The sequence below is a fragment of the Talpa europaea genome, assembly GCF_964194135.1.
Source record: "Talpa europaea genome assembly, chromosome: 14".
NCBI classification, from domain to species: domain Eukaryota; kingdom Metazoa; phylum Chordata; class Mammalia; order Eulipotyphla; family Talpidae; genus Talpa; species Talpa europaea.
In genome coordinates, this window is record NC_140082.1 from 61,256,614 (window position 1) to 61,274,190 (window position 17,577).

A 17,577-nucleotide genomic window follows, 5' to 3' on the forward strand; every position below is an offset into this window, starting at 1 on the left:
ACCCAAAGTTGTGCTGAAGCCAGCCTGGGTTCACATTTCACCAATTTGATGAATGAATTTCATTGCTAAGTAGGGGAGTGAGTTTTGCCTCTTTTTATTTTGTTTTCCAATTTTTCTATATTGTGTATTTTTTAGATCAAAAGTACATAAAATCAGCGGTTGGGTGGGAGAGAAGTTGGGGATTTGGCATCTCTGGCCAGTGGGTGGTCTCTGTGGCTGATGCCTACCCCCCACCCCTTACAGGAACCATGTGGCTAGAAATTCTTCTCGCCTCCGTGCTGAGCTTTGTCATCTACTGGTTCGTCTCTCGGGACAAGGAGGAAACTTTGCCACTTGAAGATGGGTGGTGGGGGCCTGGGGTGAGGCCCACAGCCAAAGAGGATGAGAGCATTCGCCCTTTCAAGGTGGAAACATCGGACGAGGAGCTCAATGTAAGGCACCTTCCTGGGTAGGGCTGAGCCTACCTGGGGAGGGCAGGGAAGCCTCTGGTTGTTTCTAGGGGTCTGGAGTCGGGACTGGAAGGGGACTGGGCTCGGAAATTAGTCCCTCTTGGGAGTATTTTTCTGTGTGCCTGTGTGCCAGTGGGAACTGGGCAGGTGTGGGTTGCTGCAAAGAGGCCCAGGTTGCCCTCCCTGTCCCTTCTGCTCCTTTCTCTCCAGTATGCCCCTGCCTTCCCCTAACCAAGGCCCTGAAGTTTCCAGGGCAGGAAAACAGGTGCCAGTTAGACCCAGTTACATGTGTTAAAGGTCACAGTAGGCAGCTGATTTCACCTCCTTTGTGCCCCACCTAAAACCTTTGGAGTAAGTTTATAGGAGAAAGTGAGCAGGCCCTAGTGAGGGCCTGGGCAGAGATCCTGTGTGAGAAAGCAAGTTGAGGGGGACATAAAATGCTGAAGCACAGAGAAGGCAGGGGCCAGCAGGTCTTAGCACCTACTGTGTGCAGCCATTTGTGGTCACATTCAGCCCTTCCATAATTCTGTCACGAGGACTGTTCTCATCTTAGAGATGTAGAACTGAAGCTCAGAGAGGTGAAGCAATTGGTCCAAAGTGACTGAGACAATAAGCAGACTCGGGTCTAACTCCAAAGCTGCTGTCCTCACCTCCCTAGGGAAGGACATGAGTGGTGGACTGGGCTGAGCTGAGAGTTCAGCCTCACCCCAGAAGAAGGAGGAGGAGCTAGACCCACCCAGGGCCAGGCGGGTAGGTGGGGCTGGTTGTCTCTCTCCATTCAAATTTTCACTGCGTAGATATTGGAACACCTACTGTGTGCAGACACTGTGCTGGGTGCTTCAAAGAAGAAAGTGGTCATCTCTTCCTTTAAATAGCTCATAGGTGAGAAAAGGAATGTGCACAGGGAAAAATTAAAGAGATTCCTGGGGAATCAATGCCATAGCAAGATAAAAAGGAGGAAGGCATTAAAAAGTAGAAACTGGGACACAACTAAAAGAAACCAGGCTGAGGCTCCCTTGGTAGGATTTGATGAGGCCTTGCTGTTTCGAACAGAGGCTGGGCACTGGGGATAACTCCTGCAGGAGTCTAAGCTTTCTGAAATCTGTTTGGAGGTGATGGAAGTGCTTGGGAGGAAGCCCTGGAAAGAGTAACACTTAAGAGACCCTGGGGGCCATCTTGAACTTGCCCTAGGCAGGGCCTGATGCGCACCCACTACACCTGTGTCCTCTCTCCTGGCCATTAATTCTCATCCCAGCTGAGTTGCATTGTGTCATTCAGTGTTGTATATCAGTCACAAGTCACAGCCTGTGAGACAGATCTGGCCCACAGCCTGATTTTGTACAACCACCCCACTAAGAATAACTTTTACGTCTTTAAATGGTTAGAAAAAAAAAAGTAAAAATACTTTTGTGACATGAAAATTAGATGATGTTCAAACTTGTGTCCATAAATCAAGCTTTACTGGAACACAGCCACACCCTTCGACCACACTTGTCTATGGCTGCTTCTACCCTCCAAAGACAGAGCAGAGTAGCTGCAGCTCAAAAAGCCTCAAATATTTACTCTCTGACCTTTTCCCAAAAGAAGGTTGTCACTTTTAAGGTAAATTAAAGCTGCTTGTTGTTAAGACATGTTATTAAACGAAAGATGAGAAGTAAACTGAAGTCGAAAGTGAAGAACACCTGTACTCTGGGACCAGCCACCTGGTGGGAAGCCTGGGGAACAAGGAGATTTTTTTCTGGGATAAACCTGACCCCCAGAGCGCCAGTCTGCCCCCTCACTCTCTCAGGGGAAGCTTTGCTATAGCGCAGTGTCTTCTGGTCTCAGGTTGCTCTGGCTTCTGGGAACCAACTCTCTTGTGCTCCTCTCCTTGGGTCCTGCATGTTGCTCTAGGACTTACACCAGAGGCTGGAGAAGGCCCGCTTCGCCTCACCTTTGGAGGACTGCCGTTTCCACTATGGTTTCAACATTAACTACCTGAAGAAAGTCGTCTCCTACTGGCGGAATGAATTTGACTGGAGGAAGCAGGTGCAGATTCTCAACAGATACCCTCACTTCAAGACTAAGATTGAAGGTATGTTTAAAACAGCAACTGGAGGGGATGTATGTCACAGGAATGGCTTTCTTAGTTGCCAGGCCTGACTTAAACAAAAGTGGGGAGACACAGAATGTAGTTCTAGTGGTCATTAAAATGTATTTATAAGGTGTGACTTCAGGATGCAAAAATAACGCAAAATCCCAATAGATCCAGCAGTCTGTAGAACTAGTGTACAGGCAGGAACGGGCACAGTGCAGGTTTTCTGATCCCATGCAGACCGGGTAAAGGAGGAGTCAGAGTCCTCAGTGGTTTTGCAGGTTTTTTATTGGGGTTCACCAGGCATATGGCAGGCAGGGGTGCTGGCTGGGGGGCTGGGAGGCTGGCAGGCCTCCCAGCCCCCAGCAAGTCTTCACTCTATCTGGACTCTCTGGCGTTCGTTCTGCTGCTTCTCGGCTTCTCTTTCGGCTTCTACTGCTGCTCCTGGTGCTGCTGCTGGCGTCCCCGTGATGCCGCCCTTAAAAAAAGCACAGTCTTAGCTCAGCTGAATCCCATCTACCTATGCGCACACCCTATTCCAGGTGCCCGCCATCAGGCATGCATTCAGGACAAGGATCCATCATCTATCCTGATGGCGGAAGGGCAGAAAAGCCTGATATTTTCTTTACCCTACAACTAGACAGGAAAACATCCAAGTAATTTAAAAACCAAAGAAAGGTAGAATCCACTCGAGTGATGGAACAACCTTTGAGAGGATGGAGACAAGACTTAGACCTGGACATGGCCTTGGTCAGTTAAATCCCTGCCTGAAGTTTTGCAAAGAGTTCATGATATTGTGACTGTTCAAAGGTGTTTAGCCTGTCAAAGTGCTAAGAAAATTTTCCTGTCTGTAGCTCTACACCTCATGTCCCAACTGTGCCAGAGATTGTCACACACCTTCAACTGGGAGAGAAGCTACCCCTCAAAATTTTCTTGGGAAGGCAGCCTCAAGATCATTTGGGATAGACAAAGTTTTCTTTCTTTTTTTTTATTTTTTATGCATACCAGAGCTAGGGTATAGGCCAGCTAGGGTATAGGTATAGGTGAGAGGATTTATCAGACACAAAGTGGAGAACAGAACAGGCAGATGGAATGAAGTACACTGCTGAGGGGAGCAGCAGGCAAGCCAGGAGAGGTCTGCCTCACCATGTGGGTTTCTCCCTGGCCGGCCAGGGATTGAACTCATGCTGCAGAAGGTGCAGATTGCTTCTTAGTGCTTCGTAGTGCGGTGCTTAACCCCTTCTGCCACTAGGGAGGCCCCCTCATTAAGTTTTCTTAATGGAAAAACATTATTTTTTTATTGAATATGGTTGATAAATAACATTGTATAAATTTAAAGTGTACACTATGTTTGTTAATCAGATACATTTACATATTACAGTATGGTTGCCATTATAGTGATGTTTAACACCTTTGTCACAATGCTTTTTATCCCTGCTTTTTAGTGGTTGGAATAAAGTTCCAGTCCCTTTGCAAGTTTGATGATGATAATACAGTTGTGCTGTCTGTGTTCATTAGGTGTATGTTGCTGTGGCTTGCTTACTACTTGTTGTAGGTGTGTACTCATATACAACATCTGTCTTCTCTCCCCACCCCCTATAATTACCATTTTTCTGTTTTTACAAGCTTGGATTTTTTTCAATTCTATGTATAAGTCATTTCATTTAGTACTTGTCAATCTCTGTCTGACTTATCTCTCTTGGTATAATGTTGGAAAAGCATTTTTTTAAGATTTATTTATTTACGCATACAAGAACTGGGATACAGGCCAGAGGTGTAGGGGGTGAGAGGATTCACTAGAGACAGAGTGGGGAACAGAACAGGCAGACTGACTGAAACACACTGCTGAGGGGAGCAGCGGGCAAGACAGGAGAGGTCTGCTGCGCCATGTGGGTTGCTCCCTGGCCAGGCATCAAACTTGTGCTGCAGTGGCTGCGGGTAGCTTCATAGGTTGCATCTTAACCCCTTGCGCCACTAGGGAGGCCCCCAGGAAAAGCATTTTTTTAACTCCATTAAGATTTAGAATCAAATGTGGACATAGGTAAGAAAACGAAACTCATGCTGTTAATTTTTAAATTTTCATTTTTATTTATTATTTATGTTATTACATAACATAAAACCGGCCATTTTAACATTGCTACACAGCAGCTGTCTGTCCGTAGAACTTTTTTTATCTTGCAGAACTGAAACTCTGTACCCGGTAAACAATAATTGCCCATACCCTTACCTCCCTAGCCATGGAAACCACCTTCTATTTCCTGTGTCTATAAATTTATGTATGAATTCTGTACCTAAGTACCTCCTATGAGTGGAATCTACAGTATTTGCCCTTTTGTGACTGGCTTATCTCACTTAGTATCATGTTCCCCAGTTTTTTCTGTGGTGTAGCATGTGTCAGAATTTCCTTTCTTTTTGAAGTTGAGTAATAGTCTATTGTGTGGATTTAGTGCATTCTGTTTATCCATTCATCTGTCAGTGGACACTGGTGTTACCTCCCCCATGGAGCAATTGCAAATACTGTTGCCATGAACACAATTGTACAAATATCTGTTCAGGGGCTGCTTTCTGTCCTTTGAGATACGTACCCAGAAGTGGAATTGCTGGGTCAAATAATAATTCTATGTTGAAGTAAATTATTAAGGAACTATCTTACTGCTTCAGGAGCGGAAAGATACAGCCTGCCGGCAGCGTCTAGAGTCCCCGTGTCTGTGTCCTTGCCAGTGTATATTATAGTCTCTTTGTTGTTATAATCGCCAACGTAATGAGTGTGAAGTATTATCCCATTGTGGTTTTGAGTTGCATTTTTCCAACGATTAATGACATTGAGCAAAGTCTTTTCATGTGCTCATTGCCTATTTGTTTATCTCCTTTGGAGAAATGTCTGTTCATGTCCATTTTTGAATTGAGTTATTTGGTTTTGTTGCTGTTTGTTTTAGGAGTTCGCTTTATATCCTGAATATTAATCCCTTATGTGATAATATAATTTTCAAGCATTTCCTTCCAATCTGGGGTTGCCATACTATTAAATTTTCATGTTGAGGAAATTGTGCATGTTTAGAATTTTAAATGGTTGTGATGTTTGAGCAAATTTGGCCTTTTCAAGTAACAGACAAAATTTTTTGTGATCTGCTTTAAAAAGTGTGGGGATTTAGACCTGTGACTTTATATGGGAGTCTTACTGAGCTTTTATTAGTATTTGTAAGATTTAAGTCTCACCATATATATAAATTTAATTTATTAAAATTCTAAGAATTACTTAAAGAATGTGGAAGACATATTAGTCAGATCCATTAAGTTCTTAAAAAGAAAATTGAAGTTATACAATGTCTAGAGGAATATCAAGCAAGTTTAGAAAGGCAACCACCCATTAATCAAAGGTCCCTGGAGAATGACTGTCAGCATTTGCTAGATTAATATATAGAATAAGATTTATATACTGAATGTCACTGCTTAATGAAAAACTAGATTTTTCAATTTGTAACTTTAGATTGGAGAATAATTTTAAAAACCAAAGTCATCTCTGAGTATTCTCTTTTGCACATGAAAACTACACTCAAGGTCACTAGAAAACTCTCAGGGACAGTGTAGATGGCAGACCTTGGCACGGTGGTTGGGATGTTCCCTCGTGCTTGTTCTGTGATAAGGGGATCACAACTCCACTGCAGGGGTGGGCATGAGGATGACGTGATAGGGTGGGGAGAAGCTCTGCCCTGGAGAAGCCTGGTCAGCAAGCGTCCTTCCTCCAAGCATGAGGAGGTTGGGTCTGGGCAGAACAGTGAGAGAAAAGACAGGTAGGATTCAGTGTCCTGGGGCAGGAGCCCTTGTTGGAGCTAAGCCAGGAGTACACAACAACAGTTCTGGAATGATTTTTTGAGTCAGACTTGCATCCTCACCAGTGTTGCTATACCCGTTAGAGGACTTTAATGTCTTCTGCCATTATTCTAAAAGAGAATCTAAACTACTTTGTCTAAGCCAGAGCACATACAGATCCTTGTAGTACAGTTGACCCTTGTACAACTACAAGGGTTCATCTACATGTGGATATTTTTCAATAAATCCAGTCACCCCTCCGTATCCACCCCAGATGTCAGTTGGTTGAATCCATGGACGTAGAACCTGCAGATGCGAAGGGCCAGTTATAAGGGACTTGAGCATCCGCCGATTTTGGTATACTAGGGGGGGACCCTGAATCTAAGGGATGACTGTAGATAAGCTTTTGGGGAGCAAAAGTTACATGTGGATTTTCTACTGCATGTGGGGAAGGGGTGTCACTGTCCCTAACCCCTCATTGTTCACAGTTAACGATAATTCCAAAGGTTGTCATTTGGATCTCTGGTGCCAAATTTTGGCTTCCCTGGGTTGACTCAGACCCCTCTGTTGCCCCAACTTTTCAATGTCCATCCAGCAGGTATTGACAAGGCATCTCCTGTACCTAGGCATTCTGTTAGGGCTGAGGAAACATAGTCGAAGGGCAGGGACCCTGCTTCCTGGTACATGGGCCACCAGAGTGTGAGGGAAGGCTTCCTAGAGGCGGTGACAGTCTAAGCTGAGATTCAAAGGATGAATAGGAGCTTACCAGATGAGTGGGGAAGATGACTCAGGAAGAAGGAACAGCATGTTCAAAAACCCACAGACAGGAAGTACTTTAATGACTGTTCCCTCCTAGAGGCTGCAAGCTTGGAAAGCTTTACCCCGCTGGACCACTTCAGGGTTCCTCGGGACATCACAGGATGTTTATAGCATAAAGCCTCTCCAGGGTACGAGTGCCCCAAAGGGAGCAATTTCAGGGACAGCAGCCCGCTGTGACCAAACCCACGTGTGGTTCAGTTATTTCCCCAGGCTGGCACCTAGCCTTGGCCAGGTATTACAGTGTGCTCAGCTCCAAAAAGGCGGAGCTGTCTACCTCAGTCTGAGGCCTAGAAAGCCTTCAACGTGTCTCCGCAGGTTGTTCAAGAAAACCTCCCTCCTCTCTCTCTATTTGCTGCCATCCTCCTCTTCACATTTGACCCTTTTCAAAGTCCTCTCTGCCTCTGTTCTGACTGACCACTGTGCTCTGGGCTGCTCAAGCCTCCAGTGTTTTGTCCCAGACCCTACCAGCCTCATGGTTTAGCCTCCCTGCCCCTTTCACTTCTTGTTCTGTGAGAACCTTCTGGTTTTAGCCTATGTCCTGGCCTCCCACCATAGAAGAACAGTCTGTAATTTCAGAGAGTGAGAATGTGCAGGGGCTTCAGAGGCCTCCAGGGGAGTCCATCCCATCACTCCAGAAAAGAGGGCATTGCCTAAGTCACAGGGACGTGGACAGCCAACTCCTGACTTGCAGCCTGTCCCTTTTCCCCCCACCTTTGGCTCAGGCCCCAGCCTACTGACACCTCAGGCCCCAGCCTACTGACACCTCCTACTGGCCAGGCCCAGTGCTGCCTTCTGAGGCTTGAATTCTGGCTCCTGGAATCTGACCCCGCAGCCCAATGCCCAGTGCCACGGCACCACAGACCTTCAGGAAAACAGGGAGAACATGTCCTTCTCAAAGAAAAGGGGCCTAGTGTAAACTATGAGGCCTGGGTTTTAATTTTTTTCTTAATTTTTAAAATTCAGAGACTACAGGATACACTGTAAAAAGGAAGTCTCCCTCTCTGCCCTGCCCGCAGCCCCCAGTTTCCACCTCAGGGCAGTTTCTGCTTCTTTTCTCTATAATTCCAGGGATAGCCCGTGCACACACAAGCACACGTGTATATGTGTGGCTTTTGGGTGACTTTTTTCTAATTTTAAACTCAAATAATGTGATATAATTTGAATTAAAAATAATTTTACATCATGCAGTATGTTCCAAAGGAAACAAGATTACATACTAAAATAAACTTCAGAATAGAAGTGAATTTAGCAACCTAGAAGGACACCCAGGATATATTGTTAAATGGAAAAAATAAGGTTCCAAAATAGACTGTATGCAGGGTTCTATTTTTGTTAAAAGAAAGTTATGTTCCCTAAGTATTTTTTTAAAAAGTCTGAACTGTCACAGCCACCAGGGCTCTGAGGAGTCATGACAACTAAATGTCATGTGGTGTCCTGGATGGAATCCTGGAACAGAAAAGAGACATTAGCTAAAAACTGAATAACAGTCCACTGTCTGTAGATTCCGGTATCACTCAACATAATGCAACGTGGATGAATCTCAAGAACATGATGCTCAGTAAAATAAACCAGTCACAGAAGACAAATACCACACGATTCCACTTACATGAGTAAACACACATTATTTATGTAATGAATTGACAGCAGACCTGGACATCAGCTAAGCCACCTGTGCACTCCAGCCCCAGTAGAGGACTCTGCATGTGGCCCCAGCTCTGGCTATGTTTGCTGCAAACACCCAGGCTGCCTCCCTGCCACTCGCCTGGCAAGGGGCCGCTTTCCAAGGGACCCTGATGGGGCCTGGAATCCATTCACTGCCTCTGGCAAGTATGGCATTTCATACCTTAAAGTATTTTTCTATTTGGGCCTCCCTGGTGGCACAGGGGTTAAAGTCTCAGCACTATCAAGCTATCGCCAGCCACTGTGGTGCCAGCCACTGCAGCGCCAGCCACTGTGACATGAGATCGGTTCCCAGCCAGGGAGCTGACCCACATGGCACAGCAGACCTCTCCTGTCTCACCCCCTGCTCCCCTCAGCAGTGTGTTTCAGTGGATCTGCCTGTTCTGCTCCCCACTCTGTCTTTAGTGGGTCCTCTCTCTCCCCACACACCTCTGGCCTACACCCAGTTCTTATATGCATAAATAAATTAAAAAAAACTATAAAAAATATTTTTCTACTTTAAAAAGTTATATATTAATATGTGTCCATCGTAGTAAAATTAGAAATTTCATAGAACTCAAAAAAGAAAATAATTCACTTGAGATTCTACTGCTCAGAGAGAATGCCTTTTTACATTTTTGTAGTTTATCCTTCCAGAATTCATTCATGTACACACATTATAAATACAGTTACGCATCACTGAAGGAAGGGGATCCATTTCCAGAAATGTTTTGTTAGGCAGGTCGCTGTTGTGTGAATATCATAGAGTGTAATTCACAAAACCTAACTGGTCTAACCTGCGACTTACCAAGGCCACCGTCACGCATGTTGTGTGTCATTAACCACTAAGTCATGGTAGGCTGTGCATGCACATGTGTGACAGGTTATGGATCATTCAATGGATATGGCTTGTGATCACCTTTACCCCTTAACAGCATTTTCTGTGTTAAACAAATCTACACTGTCATTTTAATGACCGTATCCGTATTCCAGTATACCGCTAAACTGTAGTCTACTTCATTCTCTGTTGCTGGATATATAGGGATTCTCTGTGCCTCCTCCACCCCAATTTTTGAATTATTAAGCAAGTATTTGTTGATCCACACCATGATCCAGGGGCTGTTCTGGGATCTGGGAATGCATCAGTGCTTGAACAGCCCTGGCCTCTTAACGCACCTTCTAACGTAAGAAGGGGGTAATAACCGCCTCCTTTACAGGTGGCCACAAAGGGCACCACGTAGCTGGGCACGGTGTAAGTGCTCTGCTGGTGCTGGCTGTCACCATCACTGTGACTGCTACCCTGGGGAGGGAGAGCCCAGATATGGATGAGGGTGGCAGTACCACTGTTTGTGCTGCAGAGGGCGCCAAGCCTGCCCCATACCCTGCCTGCTGAAGTTGGGAATTGCAGCTTACCAATGGGAACGGGGAGGGGGGACTCCTCTCACCCTGACTATGCTCTGTCCCCCCAGGCCTGGACATCCACTTCATCCACGTGAAGCCCCCCCAGCCACCCTCTGGCTGTACCCCAAAACCCTTGCTGATGGTACATGGCTGGCCAGGCTCCTTCTTCGAGTTCTATAAGATAATCCCGTTCCTGACGGACCCCAAGAACCACGGCCTAAGTGAGGATCATGTGTTTGAGGTCATCTGCCCTTCCATTCCCGGCTATGGCTTCTCAGAGGCATCCTCCAAGAAAGGTATGAGGGGTTTACTGGGGGCTGTGTTTCCCACCAGGTTCTTCCCAGGATGAGGCAGGAAGTTGCTGGGACCACCTCCTCCAGAACCCAAGGAGCCTGGGAAAGCAGAGACCTGAAACAGAGGGAAGAGAAGTGAGGGGGTTATTTTTATTATGCAAGAGGACCTATATAGGACCCTAGATCTCTAGATCTTGTCAGGATCTAGAGAGTGTGGAGAGCAAAGTCCCAGGTGGAGCAACAGTCATGACTTGCCATTGTTGGCTCAGGAATCTGGACCCTTGTGTCTTCAGGAGCTCCCCACTTGGGCAGGTCCACATCTGGTCAGCCGGGCTGACCAAGGCCTACAGACCCACAGGACCTTAGCAGGGCTGGCCTGAGCCAGCCTCGCAGCCTGGCCATCCACTCGCTATCCCCTTCCAGCAAGGTAGGCACCAAGCATAGCACCTCTGGGCCGCAGGATTCCTTTCACCTTTATGCGCTGCTCTTACCTCTTTGGGGCGGGGTGGCATGAGAACTTTCATAGGACATGGAGGAATGCCCCAAATGCTCTTCTCTGTTCCCTTCACAACTAGGTTTTGACTCGGTGGCCACTGCCAGAATCTTTTATAAGCTGATGCTGCGTCTGGGCTTCCAGGAATTCTATGTTCAAGGCGGGGACTGGGGATCCTTGGTCTGCACCAACATGGCCCAGCTGGTGCCCAGGTGAGGGTGCCTTTCCCTGTGTGCACATGTGTGTGTGTGGGGGGGTGGGGATCCTATATGGGCAAAGTGTCTGAGGCTTGGCGCACCATCTTGTCAGGGGTCACCTGGGCAGGATGCTTACAGTACCAGGAGAGGGGCGGGAGGACCCCCTGTAACTTGCATCAGGGACACTTTGACACAATCCTCCTTCCACTCCCTGTCATAGGATTGGTGACTCTGACCTGGGTGCCCAGGCAGAGAGGGCTGGTTGGAAGAGGTAGAGATTAGGGAGCAGATCTTTCTGATGAGCCAAAGCCTGAGAGAGACCTGACTGGAACTTTCCAGAAACTTTGTATTTTCCCCCCAACCACTTCTTCCATCTTAATGTGGCCACACCACAGGGGGGCAAATGCTGAAGGAGACTGGTAGTGCTGCTCAGCCCTGTGGCCTGCTCGTCATCCCTCCGCCATGTCTTCCCTCCCCTTGCTCATCTCTTCCCGCCCCCTGCTTCCTTGACGCCAGCCCAGCCTCACCTGGCCTCTCTCTCTGCCCTCAGGCACGTGAAAGGCGTGCACTTGAACATGGCTTTCGTTTCAAGAAATGTCCACCTCCTGTTCCTTCCTTTGACACGGCATTTCCCAGGATTTTTTGGCTATACCCCGAGAGATATGGAGCTGATATCCCCCCTCAAGGAGAAGATTTTCTACAGCATAATGAGGGAAAGTGGGTACATGCATATCCAGTCCACCAAGCCGGACACTGTGGGTAAGCACTGAGGGCAACCCAGCTCGGTTGGCCTTCTCCATGGGGGGTTTCAGGAGGGGGAGGGACACCCATTCCATCCCAGCCAGGGGTAAGCCTCACTGAGACCCAGGAACTCTGCTCACAGCGTGGGGACCTCTTATAAGGAACTTGGAGCTCGTCCACCCCTTAAATTACATTTCTCCCTAGAAGTGAGTCCATGCAGTGTCATCAAATAGCCTCCACTTAGCCAGTCCAGTCTCCAGAGTGACTTTGATTCCTCCATCCCTGAGCCCGAGTCCTACAGGAGGAAGCAGAGGGACAGAGAGGAAGCCTTGGGTTTGGCAGCTCTGTAACTGTGGGGTAGGGTAGGGGTGCTCCAGGGAGACCCCCCACACACAGTGAGGGAGATCCCAACAACCACTTCTGCCACCAGGGACCTGTTAAAGAAGACTTAAAAAAAATCCAAAAAAAGATAAAATCATACATCTATAAAGTGAATTCTTAGACACACGTCAGAGATTTTATTTAGCTCAATTAATAAAGGAACCAGTAAAATATAAAATCAAAGGCAAGTAGGAACACTAAAATTAATTTTTTAATAGATGGAAACCTTGTCAAGATTCACTGAGTGATAATTAAATCTTCAATGAATGAATTTTTTCTTTGTTTCATTGATATAATTGACCTAAGCACTAAGTTAAAGGTGTCCAACTTGATATATTGACTTACATATATTGTGAAATGATGATCACAATAAGTTTAGTTAATAGCCATCATCTCAGGGGCCTCCCCGGTGGCACAGCGGTTGAGCGCTGGGTTGCGAAGCTACCCGCGGCCTCTGCGGCACCAGTTCGATCCCAGGCTGCTCCCCGGCCACCGGAGGAGGGTCCCACATGGTGTGCAGACCTCTCCTGCCGCCCGCTGCTCCCCTCAGCAGTGTACTTCGGTCCTTCTGCCTGCTCTGCTCCCCGCTCTGGCTCTGGTGAATTCTCTCACCCTCCCGCGCTTCTGACTGTACCCAGTGCATGTATAAACAAAACAAACAAACAAACAAACAAATAAGACATGCCTCTAGAAAATTAAAAAAAAAAAAAAAAGAATTGTTGATTTAAAAAAAAAAAATAGCCATCATCTCACATAGATGGGGGGCAGTTTCCTTGTGACAGGAACTCTTAGGACTTACTCTTTGTTCAAAGTTGATTTACTTCTCTAAAAACAAGAATCTTTTGCACCACTACCAGTTTTCTACAGTTCACAGAGCTACAGACAGCTCTCAGACAAGAGGGCTGAATCTCCCCTTGCTTCTTGCCTGCAGGCTGTGGTCTGAATGACTCTCCTGTGGGACTGGCTGCCTATATTCTAGAGAAGTTTTCCACCTGGACCAACCCGGAGTTCCGCGATCTGGAAGACGGGGGCCTGGAGAGGTGAGCCTGTTCCTCTCCCTGCTGTCAGCCGCCTTTTCTCCACCCTTTTCTCTGCTTGTTTCATCTGTTGGGATGGTCAGTAAGTTCTCTCTATTGTTGGAAGACTCCCAAGTCCTCACCCTGTGACCGGTGCCGCCCCAATTTCAGGATGAGGAAGCTGAGGCACAGAGAAGCATAATGACTTGCTCTGAGCTTCACAGAGGAGCAGTCATAAGTAGGACGCGGTCTCTCTTTGCTAAACACCCCCCTCCTGGGGCCGAGGAGTCCAGAAGGCAGTCAGTCAGTACCCTTTATTGCAAAGAGGGAGCAACAACCAAGTCCTCTCTCTCCTAAACCTTTGAAGAACCTAGCATCATGGCCTATGACTTTATGCTCTATGGAAGCTGATCCTGAAGGGTGAGTGCAGAAAGTTTGGGGGGCTTGGAGGCTGTAGCCTCTGCTATGCATGACGCCCGGGTCTTTGGCCTGACTCAGGCTTCATCAAGCTCAGCCTCGACCCACCTTCTCCAGGGCCTATCCTTTTCTTTATTCCTTCAGAAACACACGTAACAGCAGATACAGCACTAGGGCGAGGAGTGGAGTGAGATGGGACTGGTGCCCGCCTTGGGGACAGGCACTTTGGCTAGGCCGCTGTAGCCCCAGCATCTAGGACAGCGCCAGACAGATAGTCAGCACCCAGTAAACACTTGTCAGATGAATGAGCACTAAAGACACAGTGCAAAGGATTGTGGGAGTCCAGAGAAAGAAGGATTCACTTTATCTGAGTAGAAAGGGGAAATGACTGGGAAGATCTATTTGATTGGGGCCTTGAAAAATGAGTAGGAGTTGGCAGTGTGGACAAGAGTGGAATTTAGAGTGTATGCACGTGTCTGTGCTTGCATTTGGATATGGGCACATGTGCACACAAGTGTGTATGTGCATGTGTGCAAGTGCTCATGTGTGCTGAGCTCCTTTTTATCACTGATGTGTTGAGTGGGAGACAGTGGCAGGATGTGCAGGTGGAGACCCCCACTTAGTACCTGAACTCACAGATCTAGAGCTTAGGTGAGAAGGTTGGGGGGGTCTGGTGGAAATGATGTCCTCGTGCTCTCAGTGAAATCAGTAGTTGGAGCCACAGGGGTGAGTCTCCTTAGACATGGCATAGGCAGCAGCCTGCAGGGGTGCTGGGAGAGGCCCCTGTGGGGCAGCAGCATGCAGGGGTGAAGAGGCATGGGAGAGAAGTAGGGGCAGGAGAGGAGGCAGGAGCATGGAGGGGAGAGAGGGCTCACATTTGACACTGAGGCTATGGGCAGTAGAGGGAGGAGGTAACAGGCAGATGGGAGGAGTCAGAGTCCAGGACAAAGATGCACCAACTTTTCTCAGTCAGAAAAACCTAGAATCAAGCAGGGAAGGGCTGTGGGGGGCTGCTGCTCCATGGCCTTGGGCTTCTCAGAGGACAGCTGGGAAGGCAGGAGGTTGTGGGTAGGTGAGGTGGAGAGATGGGTTATAACACATCATTGGCAGTGCTGGAGTCCCCTTGGGTCCGTGGATATTCGCTTGGGTCTGGGGTGGCAGAAGGCCACAGGGTGAGTGCCAGGGAAGTGAGAGGGACAGGATGTGCTGCTAGAAAGTCTAGGGTACAGAGGGGAGCAGCACTAGAGGCTGGTGGGTGGAAGACAGGGTTGGGGAGAGCAGCAGGGCAAAAGCAGAGGCCAGAAGGCATATCCAGTGGACCCCAGCAATGAAGTGGACAGAGGGAGAGGCCATGGTGGACTCCAAGAGGCTGTGGACACTGGGTAGGGTGAGGGAGTCCAGCACTGGACAGGAGCCCACGGGGCAGGCAGGACCAGGAGAATGTGGGACTTCTGCACAGACCATGCGCTCCAAAAAAGAGCGCCTCCTGGCTCATGGGGCCCTTCAACTGAAGTCCACCTGCTCACATTTCCCAGACTGCAGGGGAAGTGCAGAACCCCATGCTGAAAGGGGGTCTCTCCTGGGATGACACAGGTTTGACAGGCTCAACCTGGGCAAGCTGCTGGCTGGTCAATAAAAATTCCCCCGGAGCTCTTGGCCCTGCTCTGCTTCCTCTGGGGCCTGACTGGGCCCGGTCTGGGGGTCTGAAGCCTGCCTGGGGACTGGGTCCTGCTTAGGCTGGGCAGGGCTGAGCCCATCTGAGCTGACCCAGGGATGGCCTATATTAAGGACCCAGGATCGGGCACCCACCTGTGAGCAGGGTAGACACCTGGTAGTGACCCTTGGGTTCGGCTGACCTGGCCTGCTCCTTTCCACCTGAGCTGAACATCTAGGGGCACATGGGGAGGGGTGGCTGACACTACCCAGGATGGCAGTGAGAGCCAGCAGAGCCTGCTTCTCCTCAGCAGGATTCTGTTCCTCATTATGAAGCTGGCACCTCAGGCAGAGCCAGCTTGGCCTGAGGAACATGCCTCTGAGTATCCCTGAGGTCTGAGGAGGGAACAAGCTGGACCCAGAGACTGGCATACGCTCACAGCTCTTGTCGAGCTGCACCTGGCACTGAGTTGAGGGTGGGCCTTCTGTTTCTGCTTTTCCAGGAAGTTCTCTCTGGATGATCTGCTGACTAACATCATGCTCTACTGGACAACAGGCAGCATTACCTCCTCCCAGCGCTACTACAAGGAGAACCTGGGGCAGAACATGATGACACAGAAGCATCAAGTGTAAGCCTGGCTGAGTGGGGTCTCTTGGCAGGGCCTCCACGGCAGGGAGCAAAGGGATTCCTGAGCTTGAGGAAGGGCATCTGATGACCAGAGCAGCACAGCCTGGCCTTGAGGGTGCAGAGGGTGTCTGGGATGAGGATGCCATTTAAAGATTGGGATGTTCAGAGAAATCCTGGTGCCTCTGGAATTAAGTCAGAGGAAACACCAGCCTGGCCCCACGTGCCCCTCAGATCTTCCCCCTCACAAGGGTGCTGGCTGGATGGTTCTGGGGCCTGCCCAGTGCCATTTCCTAATTTCATATGGTGACCAGGTAGCAGTAAAGGGGAAGGGAAGCCAGGTGGGCAGGTAGAGCCTGTCCTGTCCCACTCACCCCTGTTCTTCACCTGACAGGACATGCGTACTCTGGTCTTCCTGAGCAGAGGGCCCTTAGTGGGTTGGAATTGAGGGGTGGTTAAAGCCCTAGGTCTGCCCTTTATGTCTCCATGTGGATGGGCAGGCTGACCCTCCCCTGAGTCCCCGCACTCCCTGCTGTAAGGGAGTGAGTGGTCAGGTTATAGCCTCACCCCGCCCCCCATTGGGGTCTCTGTTCTTCCAGGATGAAGGTCTATGTGCCCACCGGCTATTCTGCCTTCCCTTGTGAGCTATTACATAGCCCAGAAAAGTGGGTGAAGGTCAAGTTCCCAAAACTCATCTCCTATTCCTACATGGCCCGTGGGGGCCACTTTGCTGCCTTTGAGGAGCCGGAGCTGCTCGCCAGGGACATCCGCAAGTTCGTGGAGCTGCGGGAGCGGCAGTGATTTGGCGGGGACTGTTGTCTCAGAGTCAGCCAGGCCCCTGCGTGGCAGACCCCCTCGCTGGCCCCTGCCCTTTTACCTGCAGGCCCCGCTTCCCAGTGCCCTCCGTTTGAGAGGAGGGCTGGCAGGGGGCAGCCTTCCAGTCTTCTCTCGGTGAAGATGCCCCTTTTCTAAGAAACAAGTTTGCATTCATCCCTGACCCATGTGGGAACCTCATGCTTGCCCTCTCCATGCACCCCTGCTCCCCACCACATACACACAGGTGTTAAACAACATGGCTTTGATGATAAATGACTTTACTTGTAAGAGCGGCTGGAGCTGGTGACTTGCGCGTGACCAACCCCACACGGGGTTCCCCTTTCAGCAGCGCTGGCAGGTCTGCATCTGGGGAGAGGGTCCCAGTTGACCCTCACTGAGAAAGGCAGAACAAGCCCATCAGGGGTACCAGGATGCCCCTCTACCCATCCCAGTGCCTAGTGGGGGATGAGGGTTGAGGGTGGGTAGCTCAGAACCAAGTCCTTGATACTAAGTAACTGCTGGGGGCACCGGCTGCAGAGCAGGCCCAAGACTCTGCTGCCCTGTGGGACTAAGGTGGCTCTGCTCACTCTCCCTCATCTCCCCTCTTCTCCCCCTAGTGCCCTTGGGGCCCCTGAAGGTGGTGCTGAGAGCCCAAAGTTGCATCCTAGCCCCAGGATCTCACAGGGAGAGAAAAGGGGAGAGAGTGGCGAGTCCTCCCAGCAGGGCCACAGCT

At 49.1% G+C, this 17,577-nt stretch overlaps 1 protein-coding gene across 6 annotated transcripts; it reads left to right on the forward strand.

Annotated features, from left to right (window-relative positions):
- Positions 1 to 248: 248 nt before the first annotated feature.
- Positions 249 to 17,007, forward strand: EPHX1 (epoxide hydrolase 1; the record flags this gene model as incomplete). 6 transcript variants are annotated; one of them, XM_084254346.1, is made up of 8 exons in its annotated part: positions 249 to 431; positions 2,343 to 2,523; positions 10,281 to 10,508; positions 11,081 to 11,210; positions 11,746 to 11,954; positions 13,249 to 13,357; positions 15,907 to 16,032; positions 16,628 to 17,007. In XM_084254346.1, 8 exons carry the CDS (start codon positions 249 to 251, stop codon positions 16,827 to 16,829), a joined length of 1,368 nt encoding a protein of 455 aa, XP_084110472.1. In that variant the 3' UTR covers positions 16,830 to 17,007. The 6 variants fall into 6 exon arrangements, with proteins under 6 accessions (XP_084110472.1, XP_084110475.1, XP_084110474.1 ...); XM_084254349.1 differs by having other exon boundaries at positions 13,297 to 13,357; XM_084254348.1 differs by having other exon boundaries at positions 11,788 to 11,954.
- Between the last annotated feature and the right edge of the window lie 570 nt (positions 17,008 to 17,577).